We start from the raw sequence: 15,271 nt of genomic DNA on the forward strand, positions 1-15,271 counted from the left end.
CCTGTGTTTATAACTCCACACTCTCTCAGGTCCAGGCTACTTTGTTTCCTATTGTTTTCCCAAATGCTTTAGAAACTTTTGAATATGAAGAGGAGCTTTGAATATGCTACAATAGCCAGTCTTAGGAAAGCACTTCAGAAATGGTTCTGCAGTTTTAAGAAATCAATGTACTGCAAGCTTTAGTTACTTTATTGAAATACAGTGAATTGTTACAATCAAGTCCCCTATTCTTTACAGCAGGGAAGGACTGAGCCCTTGTTCTGTTTACAATGCTTATATAACCAATCAAATCAAGACTGGTTAGAGAAAGAGAAAACCCAATAAAAACTAAAGTATATAGTGGTTTTCCACCATTTATCTTAATTTAAATAATTTGTTCTCAAAAGATAAACACTTTTTTGAGGTCTGGAAAAAAAAAATAAACAGCTCTTCTACAGAGCTGGTATACCCTATATATAATATATATAGGTGGGTAATGCAATAGATAAGTGGGAAAGTAAATATAGTAGACAAGGAATTTAAAAGCCCATGAATTTTTAGATTCAACTTTTCTCGAGGCTCACTTTGTGCCCTGGACACAGCATCTCCCTTCTGAATGTCCCTGTCTTTTAAAGGGGAGTAAACAAAAAAAGTTTTTCCTTTTCTAAAACAATTTATGAATGAAGTGAGTGGCTCTTTGATCAGACTGAGCTTTCTAAGTTGTCCACAGGGGACTAATGATGGCAGTTCTTCATGACTGTATCAACTCCAAATTTGCATTTAAACTCCCACACCCTCAGCCAGGAATTGCAAAAAATATTGCAAATGAGATGAGCTTTATAGCTGGTTTCACAAAGAACGAGTCTTAATAGCACAGGTAAGGTTCATTTTGTAATGAGGCATTTCCACCCTGTTCCAATGACTTTTGGACATCTCTTCTTACAGTTACAGGCCCTGGAAATCCTCAGTGTTAAGACATAAAAGGTCAGGACTCTTGAGTTCCAGGCAGGAAAAGGTAGGACAGGACCAAACGGGCACAGTCAGATGACAGCCCTCAGCTGTGCTCTGCAGGAGCGCTGCCCACTGACCTAAGCAAGCACCTGAACCTGTCCCTGCTATTTCTTTGACTGAAGATGAGGTGCAAATAATGGCAGAAGAAATTCAAAGGACAGAATAAACTGAAAGCTATCAACGGGGCTGTCTGTGTTCTCCAAAATCTCCCCTGACAGAGGGGGACAGACATAGCCATAGTTTTCCAGAGCTGCTGCCAGCTGGCCACTGAGACACAAGGGTGTGGGGAGCCAGTCACCCAGGCAGAGTGACAGAGGAGCAGCTCCTGCTCTCATCAGGGGAGAGACACTGCCAGAGAGTGACCTCAAGCACAAGCCAAGGGCAGGTGTTTCAGCATGACACTGCAGAAAAGCGTTCATCTCTGGGGATGGCTTATGGAGCCCTACAGAGAAGGGTTTGGAGGCACTGGGGGATGAACAGCTGGACACGACCTGTTAATGTGTGCTTTTAGCCCAGAAACCAAACATGTCCTGAGCTGCATCAGAAGCGTTTTGGCTTTTTCACCAAAATTGCAGCTTTTACAAATTATCTTTTGCAGGATAATTTATTTCAGTACTCCAGGCTGAAAATTGTACGCTCCAGTCTGAAAATGGCAACGTTTGATGATGATGCCTCAGGAACCTGTCCAGTGTGGGACCCACCTTCTATTTTCTTTATGTATCCTAGATATGGCTACATTACACTTCCAAAAATATGAGGTGCTCCTGCCTTCTTGAAAATCCCTGCTTGTAGTAAAACCAAAAATTTATCCGCAGAAGAGAACAAAAATGTAAGTTCCCATAACTGCAATCTCTTTATAGGATTTTAGTGTAATTTCCAAACAACTACGTTTGGTTTGTGTTTGGGTTGTTTTTTTTCTAACAGTGTAAAAAATTTCAACACAAAGCTGCTACTTTCAAAGTTGCAACAGCAGCAACTTCAACATTTTACGAAGTAACAAAACATATTTTCACTTTGGTCATTAAAAACTAGATAAAACCAATGTATCTAAGAGTGTCTTTTTTGTAGCAATCACCTATTGAAAATTAACTACTCAGGTGTTAGGTCTCTTCTGCTGTCTAGCAGGAAACCACCTTCAAAAAACAAGTTTTCCATTTGTAACTGAGAAAAAAAGTAAGAGAAGACAATCTTGCTAAATCAACGTCGTTACATCATTAAATGTGCAAAGGGAAGTGAAATAGAGCAGGAAGAGACAACTAAGAACCAAATAATTAGGCAGGATTAAACGGAAAGATCTGGAAGGAGTAACCACACTTTGGATATCATAAGAAGAGACAGAGGGAGATCGACAAATCAAATGTACCTCACGACTATTGCTGTAACCCTGAGTTTCAGAAGTCCCAGGGTGTTGGATGGGAGAGAAAGGACTACACTGCCTAAGGACATGGACCTGCTGCCTTGGCTACCAAGATGCTCGGTCTCTGCCTGATGACACCACAGCTACATTTAAGATCCCTCACGCTGAGTGATGTGCAAGGGAGTACAAACTTCTGCAGCCAGCAGTCTTGTGGGGAAAAAAAAAAAAATTAAGGAAGATTTACAATGCCCTTGAGTAAGTAAAGCTAAATAATACCTCTCAACTGAGAGATGTTGTTTTCAGTATAAAGCCCCCCCAGCCCCTGGCCCTGGTTCAGCAGGACTCAGCAGAACTCCTGCCAACACCACCAAGCTCCTGCTGCTGCTGCTTCCCGCCGCAGAGCGGGCGCCCTCCGAGGCCGCCTGCTCAGCTCTTCCCAGAGCCACAACCAGGGACCGTGTGAGCTCCTGGCAATGCCCTCCCCAGGGATCTCCCACACACATCCCTGCAGCACTTGGACCAACACAGAGTGCTGGAGATCACAAGGCTGCAGAGATCTCTGGCTGCACAGCATCTGCTCAGGTAATGCGCTGGGATGCGGGGTATCACACACATCCCTGCTGCCGAGGGATGACACCGCGTGCTGAACAATTGAGAAAATCTTCCCCCTTCCACACTCCCTGCCTGGCTGAGCTGCCTGACCTAGGAACAGTTTAAGCTCTTTATCTAATCAATAGAAAGAGAGGCATGTCCACAATCTAACTGTTTAGGTAACCCAAGGTAACTAAGCTCTCAATTTAGACTTCTTAATTAGTAAATACGGTGATGTCAGTTCTATTTTGTCAATAAAGGGAGACAAGCCTATCACTGGTGCCAGCTGATAAGAGCTTCTCTTTGGCTGATGTAGGATCATTTGTACATTTTACACTAACAAATACTATTCATTGCACAGTTTTTTCAACTATTCTTTGATTTTTGGCTGCACAAATTACTAGAAAATGATGAAATGATGTCATTCTTGTAAGGACCTGGAATTCTAATGAGCAAGAATTTATGCAAATCTTTCAGGTCTAAGTCCTCAAATACAGGTATGAGCTGTAAGCAGGGCACATTGGAATCACTGAAAATAAGTGGAAAGAGGTTCCAGAAAAAAAATACCTTGTTTGAACAGCAAGGTATTTGAACAGCAATGTAATTTTTTAAAAGATGGCACTTTTTGGATCAGCTCTGAGCTTATAAAAACTTGATGAACAGAGGCTATTTGTTCTCTGGTACTTTAGATAATCTGCTTTGTGAGCTTTTTTTTTTTCTTAATATCTTGAAATCCACTTCCTCAAGGCTTTTGTGAGGTAGGAGTAGGAAGTTTAATTATTCACTAGCAGTTTCATTTCTGTGCACAGTGGGAAGAGGGCATGAGGCTACAATCCCACCATGAAAGGAAATCCTGTACAGGTTAGCAAGTGCTCCAAAATTTAAGCTAGCAGTCACCAAATCGCTCAGCACATCTCATGCTGTCAGGGGAGAAAGTGCCAGTGTATGCTATCTTGAAGAAATCTATTTATAATCCTCTTTAGTCTGCATGAATGAAACTCATCCTGTCTTCTTCCCAAATGCATATAAGACAATGTCCCAATGTTCAGGGACAATCCTGAAGCTTTCCCTTTCTTTGCCCAAAGCCTACCAGCAGCAGTCCAAACAACACCTCAGTGCCTTGGGGAGCACCCTTAAGGGAAGAAACTTCCAAACTTCTTAGTCAAACAAAGGCTTCACAGCTGAGGTTGCCAGTAAGAACACTGTTGAAATAGCTCAAGGTCCTTTTCTGATTCACTTACCCACATTAAATAACATCTGACACCACAAGTGATTTCAGTGAAACCAATGGGCACCATGCACAGCAACACAGCAAAAGAGACCAACTGGGAAACTGGAGGCCACAGTTTATGACACTGATCCTTTTCCATCAGGCAACAATCTGGTGTGTTTGGTTTAAACTCACTCATTCTGCCACTGAAGCTGCTACTTTTTCTCTTACAAATCCCCGAACCCTTTTATTCATCAAATCACTTTTTCACATCAATAGCCTCTTACAGTGAGTCCCACTGTACTTTCAAACATTAATTGCATGACAATTTTGAGAGGCACAGGCCCTTTTTCAATCAAATTTACAAAATGAAAGAGCAAGTAATATACCTGACATCAGTCACTGAGCTGGCAGCAAAATGTGTAGGAGAAATCTCTTCTGCTCAGACTTTTGCTTCTGGACTCTGACCACTATTATCACTATCAGGCCAAAGTCACTGCTAAAATACTTCCAGGGATAACTAATCTATAATTAAATAAGCAAAGATGAGAATTTTTATCTCTTTACTGATAGAGTTTAAGACTTGCAGATTGTTTCTAAGGGGCAGCAAAAGACCACATTGCTCAGGGAGGACTAAAACTACATTTTGCAGTAATGATCCACCAAAGAATAAAGATGTTTCTAAGTGCTTAGTTGCCACAAAGATCTCCACAGAAGCAAAAGGCTTTCATACTTTCAAACCAGAGCATTAAATTAAAAAACCCAAAAAAATTGGCAGTCCCCAAAGGATGGACAGATGTCACACTCTTCTGGTATATTGCATCTTGGGAACATGCTTGATTAAAGAATTAAATTTCTTCTAGGTAAGCAAGATTTAGCTGGCTTTAAATCAAGGTTCAATTATAATGTGTGTTACAATACAATTCTTATTAATGATAGTCCTAATTGCAGTGCTCACTATCCTCTTCCAAATCCAGCTAGACAGCCTCCTGGAGACAAAGAATTTTGATTAAGTGCCTTATTTAGTTCAATTTTCCTCTCAGCTACACATGCAGAGCTCCAACCTGAAGTAGTACACATGTTTCTGCAAGTGGGACCAGAGAAATAACATCCTCCTGTACTCACCTGGCACAAATGCTTGCACAAGGCTGATGTTCATCCAGTCATGCTGATAGACAAACAGATGACACTGTGTAAAGTTACTCTGAATTTACCTTAGTCTTTTTGGGAGTATGTCACTATAGACAAATCTCTGGCTATTACTACGAACACTTAAGGCTGAGTTGATTTTGATCCAAGAAAAATCGGCAGATCTTTTTGGCAAGGATTATTTCAAGAGAATTGCATTACATTTCTATTGTGTTAAATGGAAAATAGTGTTTTTAATCATGATAAATCAAGCATATTCTATGAATTACTGTTCATCTATATCTATGCAGTATGCTTTGTTATATAAAGAGCTTTCAACTTCACAGACATAACCATAATTCTCAACACTACACCACTGCCAAAGCTAAAGAAACAATATAAAGTAATTCTGGCAATATATGGGAAAAGAAGATGATACAAATTTGTCCTCAGACCACTAGGAAAAGAACAATTAATCATTTGTTCTGCTTTAAATAAAAGCCTGCTTCCTAAAACAGAATGAATTTTTACAGCTCAGCTGCAGTAAATGGAGAAGTATTCATTTATTTCAGTGGGGATTTTCACTTCATGCATTAAAAAAATAATAAAAAAGCAACGCCTCAGTATATAAATATTGGAGAGGGAGGTGCTGGGCTCTTCTCCCTGTGATCCAAGACATGTGGGAATGGTTCCAAGCTGCTCCAGGGGAGGTTTAGACTGGACATTAGGCAACATTTCTTCACTGAGTGGGGGGCTCACCACCAGAGAATGGTCGATCCCCCAAAGCAGTCAGTGTATAAGAGGATTTGGACAATGATCTTCACAACATACTTCAACTTTGGGTCACCTGTTGTCAGGCAGTTGGAAGAAATGAACCTTTTAGGTAATTTCCAACTGAAGTATTCTACTCTCTTGGAAATCTATTTAGTGCAGTTTTGGGGCAATAGTCCTAGCTTAAAAAGTCTATGAAAAATCTTCTGAGAGAAGTCCAGTTTAATAAATAATTAATGATTTACTGTGGCTTTATAGTCTCACTCAAACAAGTCAGTTCCAGCACACTAGAAACACTGGTTATCACCAGTTCCTTAAGAAGAGTAATTGTATTATAATCAGAGTTTTAAAGGTGGCCAGGGAGAAAGAAGAAGAGGTTAAGAATTCAGCTCTGCCACAAGCTACATGGGACAACACAGGAGAATGTCAGCTCTGAATAACTTGGGGAAAAAAGCTGTCCTCTCATTACCATGAGCAGATTTAGATTCAGTACACACAAAGCTGGTGTGAAGGCACATCATCATCCAGCAGGAGGGCAGGGAATGGGATTCAGCTTCCTGGAGTGCAGGTTTTACTTCACAGTCTCCAGACTGAGCTTATCCCTCCTCAGTGAAGGCTTTGTTGAGGGGCATTTCTAACTGAAAGTCACGTTTTGTATCATGTTCATAAATCTTTGAAAATTCTGCACTGCTTATTCCTATTGCCAGAGTCAACAAATTTAAATCACAGGAATCAAAACTGCAGAAAATGCCTTAATTCCTTTTCTGCACTCCAGGACTAATTAGTTTGCTTGTACTACTGTCAGTGGTCCAATGTAACCTGAAGACCCAATCAAGATTAGGTCACCATCACAACAGGCATGAAGAAGGAGGCAGTTCACATCTCAAACTGCCTGCAATCTCTCTACAGGAGGCAGACAAAGTACAACCATCATTTTGCAGATGGAAAACAGAAGGAGTAAGCAGATTGCCAAAGGCTTTGAGAAGCTTGCTCCAGGAAATCTGTGACAAAAAACATGACATAAACCAGTGCTGCTGCAAATGCATTTCAGTGCCAGTGCTCTGCCTTATCTATTAATCCTATTACAGTAATATTGTGCAGGTAACTTTTGAGACTCAACATGGATGTTGGATGCTAAGAAGAAATTATTATATTTGTTATATTTGTAAACAAAAATAAGAATACAGGAACTTGACCACATTTTTCTATCGTATACTAAGATTGGGACTTGGTTTCATGTTCTATCACAGTCGCCCTATCTAATCTTTTACAATTATCTGGACATCTATTTGTGTACTTAAATCAGGCTGTGCAAAGCTGAAAAATTAGCAGGTGATTTACAGGACCAAAGTCAGGCACTAAGGCATCTTATGAAAGGGAAATTAGGTACTTCTGAAGGGTAATCCAAAAATCCTACTCTAATTGTAAAGCAGCAGAGAATTACTCCTAAGGGGGAAAAAAATAATTAAAAACAATCTCCTGAAATGAAGAGGTCCTTTCTAAATTGCTCCCTAGTGAGGCTGCACCTTAACTTCTGCTGCCAGTGGAACTTAGGTCTGTTCCTTCAGGCATGAAAGTGCTCTTGGGAATCACACCACGCTGTACCCTGAGATTCTGTATCCAATTCATCAAGGAGAGAAAGAGGAAAAGCTGTCACATGTAACAGCCTAATAGCTGGAGTGCTGACAGCAGAAGTGTAAAACTCAGTCACAGTTCTCCTTCATCTTGAGGAGATTCCAGTTCTCACTTCCCACTCCTCCAGAACATGTAGGGTTGTCAGACTAGAAACTACCCTGCTGAATCTCCACCTGGTGATGAAGCATAAAATCCTGGAGGACAAGCAGACAGAGCTCCAAAGCTCTGCCAAACATCTGGAGTCCCAGCCTTTGGTCCTCTCTGGACTTTTCCTGCATGGATCACCAGGACAAGTCATACAGACAGCTTACTCCTAGAAACTGAAGGTTGCTGTGGGCCTTTTACTCCTGCAGTGCCAGCAGTCCCTTCCTGTCCACCCTGTCTGCCATCCCTCCCCATCACATGGTAAATGCATGCCTATGAGAGCAAAGGCAAGAGGGGGAATAGGGCACTGCAGAGCCCACAGCCCACTCCTCACTGGAGTCCCCCTAAAGATTCATCACTTGCTCTGGCAGAAGAGAGCCCATTTTAGCCTCTCCTCTCCTTTGAGACAGGAATAACTAGTGGGTAGGCAAGGTTTTTTCTATACATGCACAAAAAACCAGGACCAACCATGCTTGTGCTGAGGAGCTGTGTCACCACAGGGTGTGTTGGTGTGAGAGCAGATGGGCCACTGCAAGGAGTGACATGGCCTGCCCAGCTGGCACCACCACATGGGAAAACCTTAGGATTAAAAAAAAGGTATTGAATTAATCCCCAAAGACAGGGATTGCACTACAACTCCTTCCATAGCCCTGCATGAGTGACTGCAACAAATACTCAGCCTCTTGCCTGCTCCTTTCCCTGCCCATGGCTCCTGCACTCTTCACAGCTCAGGATCCAAGCTAAACTGGAAGAAGTGGGAAATTCCAGCTTTCTTCTCCCCAGGAATGTAATGGTTGCAGTTCAGGATGTGGCAGGCAGAGTTATGACCCTCTTCTATTGCAAGAGCCAGCTGGGGATAGGTTTGCCATGTCTGAAACAACTGTTCAGTTATCACACACCAAATGGGCTCCCACAGGCTCTGGTTTTGGCTCTCTGCTTTGCTTGATCCTGGATTCAGAGCTGTGCTCCAAGCACTCCAGTGAGGTCAGGCTTTTCTGGGGATCCAAACAATCTCTGGATGCTGATGGAGTCAGTCAGTGCATGGTTCCCTCACCTCCCATAACACACCACCTCCTCACAGGTATCTGTGCCCAGCTCCAGAGTTCACATCAGCTGGATATGGAGATCACTTGAGAGTTATACCTGCTATACAATATTAAGCAGCTCTGAAAAGCAGCATTTCTGGATCATATTTCCTTGCACCTAAGTGTCTTAGTTTTTCCTAGCTCCCATTTTAGGTGGCAAGGCTGCATTTCTCTGCAGACTTCCCTCTAACTTAACTATACAATTCCTAAAGCAGGACTCAGAGGAGTGTGGTGAGGATAAGTATTAAGCACATTGACTAAATAAGACAGATCATTCCAAGATAATTACCAGGCACATTCAGAATCTCATCAGTACAAAAAGAAACTGTACTGGATCCAGATAAAACTGTTTTAAACTAAAACTCAACACCCACATGTCATCTTATCCACATGCTTTCTAGATCACTGGAAGGAAACACTTTATCCACTAACCATGGGCTAACTCAAAACCATCATCACCAAAGCCTGCTGGCAGCAGCAGTGGAACTGAGGTGATGAGCTTCCCTGATATCTGTTCTAATCTGGGAGGCAAGAGAGGTTGCATAGCACCAGCAGCAAGGTATATGGAGAAAGCACAGTTTACACTAGAGATTGGTTTAATGAGTTTTTATAAAGTCTTTTATGTCAAAGCCAGCTTACAGCAGCCTCATCTAAGACACTTTCTAATATCAATAGCAGTATGCAGCATCTTGTTATCTTTTCACATTTCACCATTCACACTCTCTGCAGTTATCCAGAAAAATGTGCTTTGTGGGAGCCACGAGGCTCAAATTTTTTTGCCTATTTCAGTTCTGACATTTAAATTTATCTTGAACTAACTAGGGGTGGGAGGTGACAATTTTATTTGATAAAACCTTTTAAAGTTTGGACAGGAAGAGAAACATCTTTAAGCATTTTCACAAAAATAATTTCAAAACATCTGTTTTCATATCTAAGTTACAGAGAAATGCCTGTGAGAGCTGAGACTGAAATGGGAGATCCACGTGTTTAATATCTTCTAATTCAAACTAGAAATCCTCATTAGATCAAAATTCTTTGAATATATAAATGTATATATGGGAGCTTAAACCCAGACAACCTCCACCCCAAGCCAGTGCACTAACTCCCACATAACCTTCTGAATGGTGGTATTATTGAAATTGTATAAAAGGTTTATTGAAAATACAAACAGGTTTACTTCCTTAGTCATATTTATTGGAAAATGTGCCCAAAATGTTCCCATCTTGCTCCAGTTGTAAGAATCAAATACAAAGCTGAAGGAAAGCAACAGTTACCAGAGAGAATTTTCCTATCACCCTGAACACTAGAGGAAAACATTACCTCACTATCTAGGCCTAGATCAGAAGCTTCAATCCCTACAAAACCTGCAAGTCAGCTTCTGGAGGAAAATGTCTCACAAAATGGCAGCTGCAGAACTGAACTTCCCAGCTGGAGACTCGGACTGCAGAGATTCTTGCATCCCTTTGACAACTTACATAACTACACACAAAGCATAACACCATAAACTGATTTAAAGGATATTTTCTTCTTCAGCATATGCAGCTCCATTAATCAGCTCACCATTTAAGATGAACACAAGTCCATAAAGCAGGTGTTTAAACAGACCTGGTATTGATCTCTTCAATCTGGAATGAATTTTACTGCCAATACATGGACACATGCTTTTAAGATATATACAATCATCAATTGTCTGTGTCAAGACAAGAGGCTGTAAAAATATGAATCCAGCATTTTGACTGTTTCATGCTCAATTTCATTAGCTAATAAAATGGCTAAATGAATCGGGTCTGCAACTTCTTCTGCAAAGCTCCCGCGGCAAATGTGCCAGCAGGAACATCTAGCTACTATAGTCTGAACAGCTCAGCTAGAAGTGAAACAGGCAGGAAACCCACCCAAACATTATCCAATGGATTACAGGTGACAGAACACAACAAAAAATACAACAGACATCTGAAATGGGAAATCCCTCTGGATGTGAGGCAGAAGGACACCCAGAACGTGCCTTACCTGTGTAGTGCACCACACACGTCTGACCCTTCTTTGGAAATGTCCGTCCTGTTAAAATTATAAAAGGTTAATCTTTTATTTTCTCTGATTGACCTGGCTAGGCAAGTTTATCTTTTAAGAGGAAAATGCTGAACTGAGATCTGGTATTAGCCATTTGGTTACATTAGGATACCTGAGACAGGCACATGACAGCTCGAGGTGTAAGTGGCTCCTCACACAATTTGGAGCACAAGTCTTATAAGGAGTGGTGAGGGAGCTGGGCATGTTTGGCCTGGAGAAAAGGAGGTTCAGGGGGGACCTCATTGCTCTCTACAACTCCCTGACAGGAGTTTGTAGTGAAGTGGGGATCAGCCTCTTCTCCCAGACAACAAGTGGCGGCTAAAAGTGAGGGGAAATGGCTTCAAGTTGCACTGGGTTTGGTTTAGATTGGATATTAGGAAACATTTCTTCACAGAAAAGGTTGTAAAACATTGGGTTGTAAAACACTAACTGCCCAGGCAAGGGGTGGAGTCACAATCCTGTCAAGTGTTGAGAAAACACATGCATGTGGCATCTGAAGCCACGGTTTAGTGGTGAACATGGTGGTGGTGCTGGGCTGACGTTTGGACTTGATGATCTTAGAAGTCTCTTCCAAACTTAACAACTCCATGATCTGTGACCATGTGTTACCAAATCACTAATTTGCAAGACAGGAATGGGATGGTTTAGGGGAACAGGTCCCAGTTTGGCTGCTGTTTAGCTCTTAGACCAGGCAGTATTTTTCTTAGATAACTCTCCCTATATATATGTGCATTACATATGCATTTACATTCTGTAAGTGCAAAAAGACAGTCAAAACTTCATGGATTATAACTTTAAATATTCTCAGAATGTTTTTGCTATAATTTTTCAAATAAAGTCTCAGTCTGACATTGTGAGAAAATCCATTTGTATTCACATGTCTAATGCCTTCCACTCAAGAAAGACAGCTCTGTGAGGGCACCTTTAATTAGCAGGGAGAGGTTTTACAGAAATTTTCACAGACAAAAGCAGTTTAATTTTGTAGCATCAGGCAACAGTAAAGCAGTAGTATGTTGAGTTATTTTAAGAGCCTGGTAGCTCCCCCTAAAATGTTCATACTAAAAGGAAAAAAAGCTTAAATTATTTGCTTGTCCCAAAATGAAAGTACCATTTCCATTTTACCTGTTCTAGGTACTGCTAAAGGTACCAAAAGCTAAGGGATTATTCTTAAGGCTCAATTAGGTGATAATAGTGTACTAAATATGCTAACCATGATCTCTCGAGGTTGGCCAGGGGAGTGCCCAGGTTCAGAAGAAATTAAAAGTATCAATGAGTTTAATTATTAAAGAACATCCTTGACAGAAAGCTAAGTACTGAGGATTGAGTTAAGTTGCCCACAAAAGCTGTGGATGCTCTATCCCTGGAAATACTCAGTGTTGGGCTTGATGCAACCTGGTCTAGTGAAACGTGTCCCTGCCCATGGAGGGAGGCTGGAGCAAGATGATCTCTAAGGTCCCTTCCAACCAAACCATTCTATGATTCTATGAAACTGAGGCTCATCTCTTAGCTGGCTTTCTGGCTCTTTGGTCAGAAATAACATGATCACAAGTTCTGCATTACAGGGCACCTCACAGGGTATAAACCAGCAGGTCACACACAAGCTATGGCCTTGGGGCTCACATGCCAAAACCATGTGAGCACTAAGTGGTGGAGGGCAGGCTAATATGATGAACAACACAAAAATTGAGAAAGTGGTGCTTCCAAGTGCCACCTGAACAGCCTTGTTCATTGGCTTGGCTGGCTGGAATATCCCTAGCTGCACCTTGCACAAAATGCAGTGCAGCAGGTATCTGGTAAGGTCACCATGGTATGCTAAAGTGGGATTCATCTCTTTTAAATTCACAGCCATCTAAAGCACAGGCAACTATCGTATGCCAGTCTCCAGGGCTTCCTCTATTGACAGCAAAGAATTAGCAGTGCTTTGAGAGAAAGCCAGCCTATCCAGAGAAAGGCAAGAGGAATTATTCTCTGGAGATGGCCACAGAGAAAACCCAGAAGACTGCTTTAGAGTAGCTAGCTAACCTGAGAAAAGTTATGTGAGGTGAATCCTACCTCCAGTAAAACAGGTATTATTAAAATGATCCACTATTATACAGAGATCAGAGAAAAGCAGTTTCAGACCTTATGGACACACACTCTGCTTGCTGTGTGAGTTAACCACCAGCAAAGCCAATGAAGATACATAATTTCACATCAAAACCAAATTAAAAGCAGAGATGCGCAAGACCACTGACTCATTGTGGCTTAAAACAATGTTTAAAGTCAGCTGATTTTGATTAAGACTTGCAGCCAAGAGATCTAATCCATAAAGCCTTATTTGGAATCAGATATTACTTACAATGACAGCCTTGATCTATTTAATGGATAGAAAGTACTACTGTGAGGTAGTACCACCCTCCTTCCTACTCCCAACTCAGCACCATTACTTATGTGGGTATAAGTAATCTTTTTTTACATCTGTGCAACCAAGAGAGGAATTCGATCTCTAGAGCTAAACAGCACAGAGGGAGCAGCCAATTTAAAAGCATATACAAAGAAAGGAAAGATACTGGGCCAAGAAACTTAATCTGCAATCAACTTGAAGGAATTATTTACGGTTGTATATCAGCCAATGATGAATTCGGTCTATTATACAGCTACATATGTGCGCTAGAAATTACATTCTGTTAAAAAAAACCCCAAAACACAAACACCTTACGGAATTATATTACAATGCCAAGGAAGAGCGGAACACTGCGATTGGCTCTCGAAAGCCAAGCGTGCGCCAAGGAGAGGTGACTGCCACCCGGGCTGCGCATCAGCCCCCGCCAGCATCCCACGCTGGACCGGGAGGCGGCGGTGCCTTGCCGGGAGATGCTGGCACGAACGGTCGGCAGCCCCGGCGAGGCCGGGCTCGCCACCGGGGAAAGTTTGGGCTCCCCGCCGGGCGCCGGCGCTGACCCCGCGCTCGGGCCGTGCAGCTGTCAGCGGATGCCACAGAAACCCCGGCCCCTCGCCGCCCCCGCCGCCGCCGCGACCCCGGGCGGCCGCCTGGCCGCGCTCCGCCTCTCCCGCACGGGGGCTGGCGCCCGCGGGGCTGCGGGGGCGGCCGCGCCTCCCTCCGCCCGCCGCCTCCCGCTCTGCCGCCGGCGGGGACTCGGCTCCCTCGCTCCCGGAGCCCCCGGGTGCCCGGCCGGACCGGACGCCCCCGTCCCCGCGCCGCGGGGCTGCTCCTCGCACGGCCTCGTACCGTCTCCCGGAGAGATGGTCTCGATCTCCACCCCCATGGCGGCACCGGCTCGACTCAGCCCCGCTCCGCGGCGCGGCCGGACCCCCAGTGCGGGCAGTGCCCCTGGGCGGCCGCGGGCAGGGGCCGCCCCGGCTGCCCGTCAGCGCCCGCAGCCAATGCGGGGCAGGGGCGGGGAGGACGGGGAGGGGAGGGGAGGGGTCCGCCCGCCCCCGCTCCGGCGCCCGGGGGCCGCGGGAACCTTGCGGCGGGGCTATCCCCCGCCGGCATCGCGCCCGCAGCCACGGCCGTGCGGGGGATGCTGCTGCCATCCCCCGAGCAGGGCTCGCTTTAGCGACGGTGCCCGGCAGAGCGCTCCTCTGGGGGTCTCGCCGGCGTTTGCCGCCGTGTGCCCGTGGCCGTGCGGAGCCCGAGCGGCGGAGGGCTCCGGGCGTGTGCGGGAGCGGGGGGTACCGGGGGATAATGCTGCAGGCGCGCCGGGCACACCGGGAAACCGAGCGCCGGGCTTCAGACCATCCAGACAGCAGGAGCGGCTGAGTGCGAGCGAGGGTCGGCATTTCCCGTCACAAAGAGCCATGGAGGAAGGCATCCGTGCTCGCACATTACGTGTGCGCGCTGAAGGGAATGTCCCCCCGATGCTGCTGGTGAACGGCAGCATCGGGGCAGCGGTACCCACCGCTGGTGACCCCACACAGCAGCAGCAGCGGCAGGTCTCCAGCAGGCTGGCAGTGACCTTGAGTTTCAGTGCAAAACGGTTCCTAAGTTCTTGTTCATATCCATGTTTTAAATTGGAAAATCTATTGATGTATGGCGTTCCCATGATGTGAGATTACGTATTCAACCTTGCTACAACTACTTCTGGGGAGTGCACCTGAAATAGACTATTTCCTCATGCACTTACAGTGTATTTGAATCTCAGGAGTTTCCACTGCCTCTAAAGGAATAGTTCTGTTTGCAGTTTCGTGTTTTCTGAGTTAAAAATAAAAATGAAACCACAACATCATCAGTTTTTCAGCTGAAAGAGCTGTCTGTAGCCGTCTAATTCCAACCTGCACTTCTCTGACATT

General features: G+C 44.1%; 1 protein-coding gene across 2 annotated transcripts in view; it reads right to left on the minus strand.

Annotated features, from left to right (window-relative positions):
* The window catches only part of FKBP1B (FKBP prolyl isomerase 1B), a 45,646-nt gene extending 31,334 nt beyond the window's left edge, over nt 1–14,312 (minus strand). The window contains exons 1-2 of one of the 2 annotated variants that reach the window (XM_084203602.1): nt 14,208–14,312; nt 10,919–10,966 (exon numbers count right to left, since the gene is read on the minus strand). In XM_084203602.1, coding sequence (XP_084059728.1) covers nt 10,919–10,966; nt 14,208–14,244 — 85 coding nt within the window. In that variant the 5' untranslated portion in view covers nt 14,245–14,312. The remainder of the gene's footprint in view (nt 1–10,918; nt 10,967–14,207) is intronic. The other variant, XM_084203603.1, reaches the window with a different exon arrangement.
* Between the last annotated feature and the right edge of the window lie 959 nt (nt 14,313–15,271).

Source organism: Fringilla coelebs (genome assembly GCF_963513975.1).
Source record: "Fringilla coelebs genome assembly, chromosome: 3".
NCBI classification, from domain to species: Eukaryota; Metazoa; Chordata; class Aves; order Passeriformes; family Fringillidae; genus Fringilla; species Fringilla coelebs.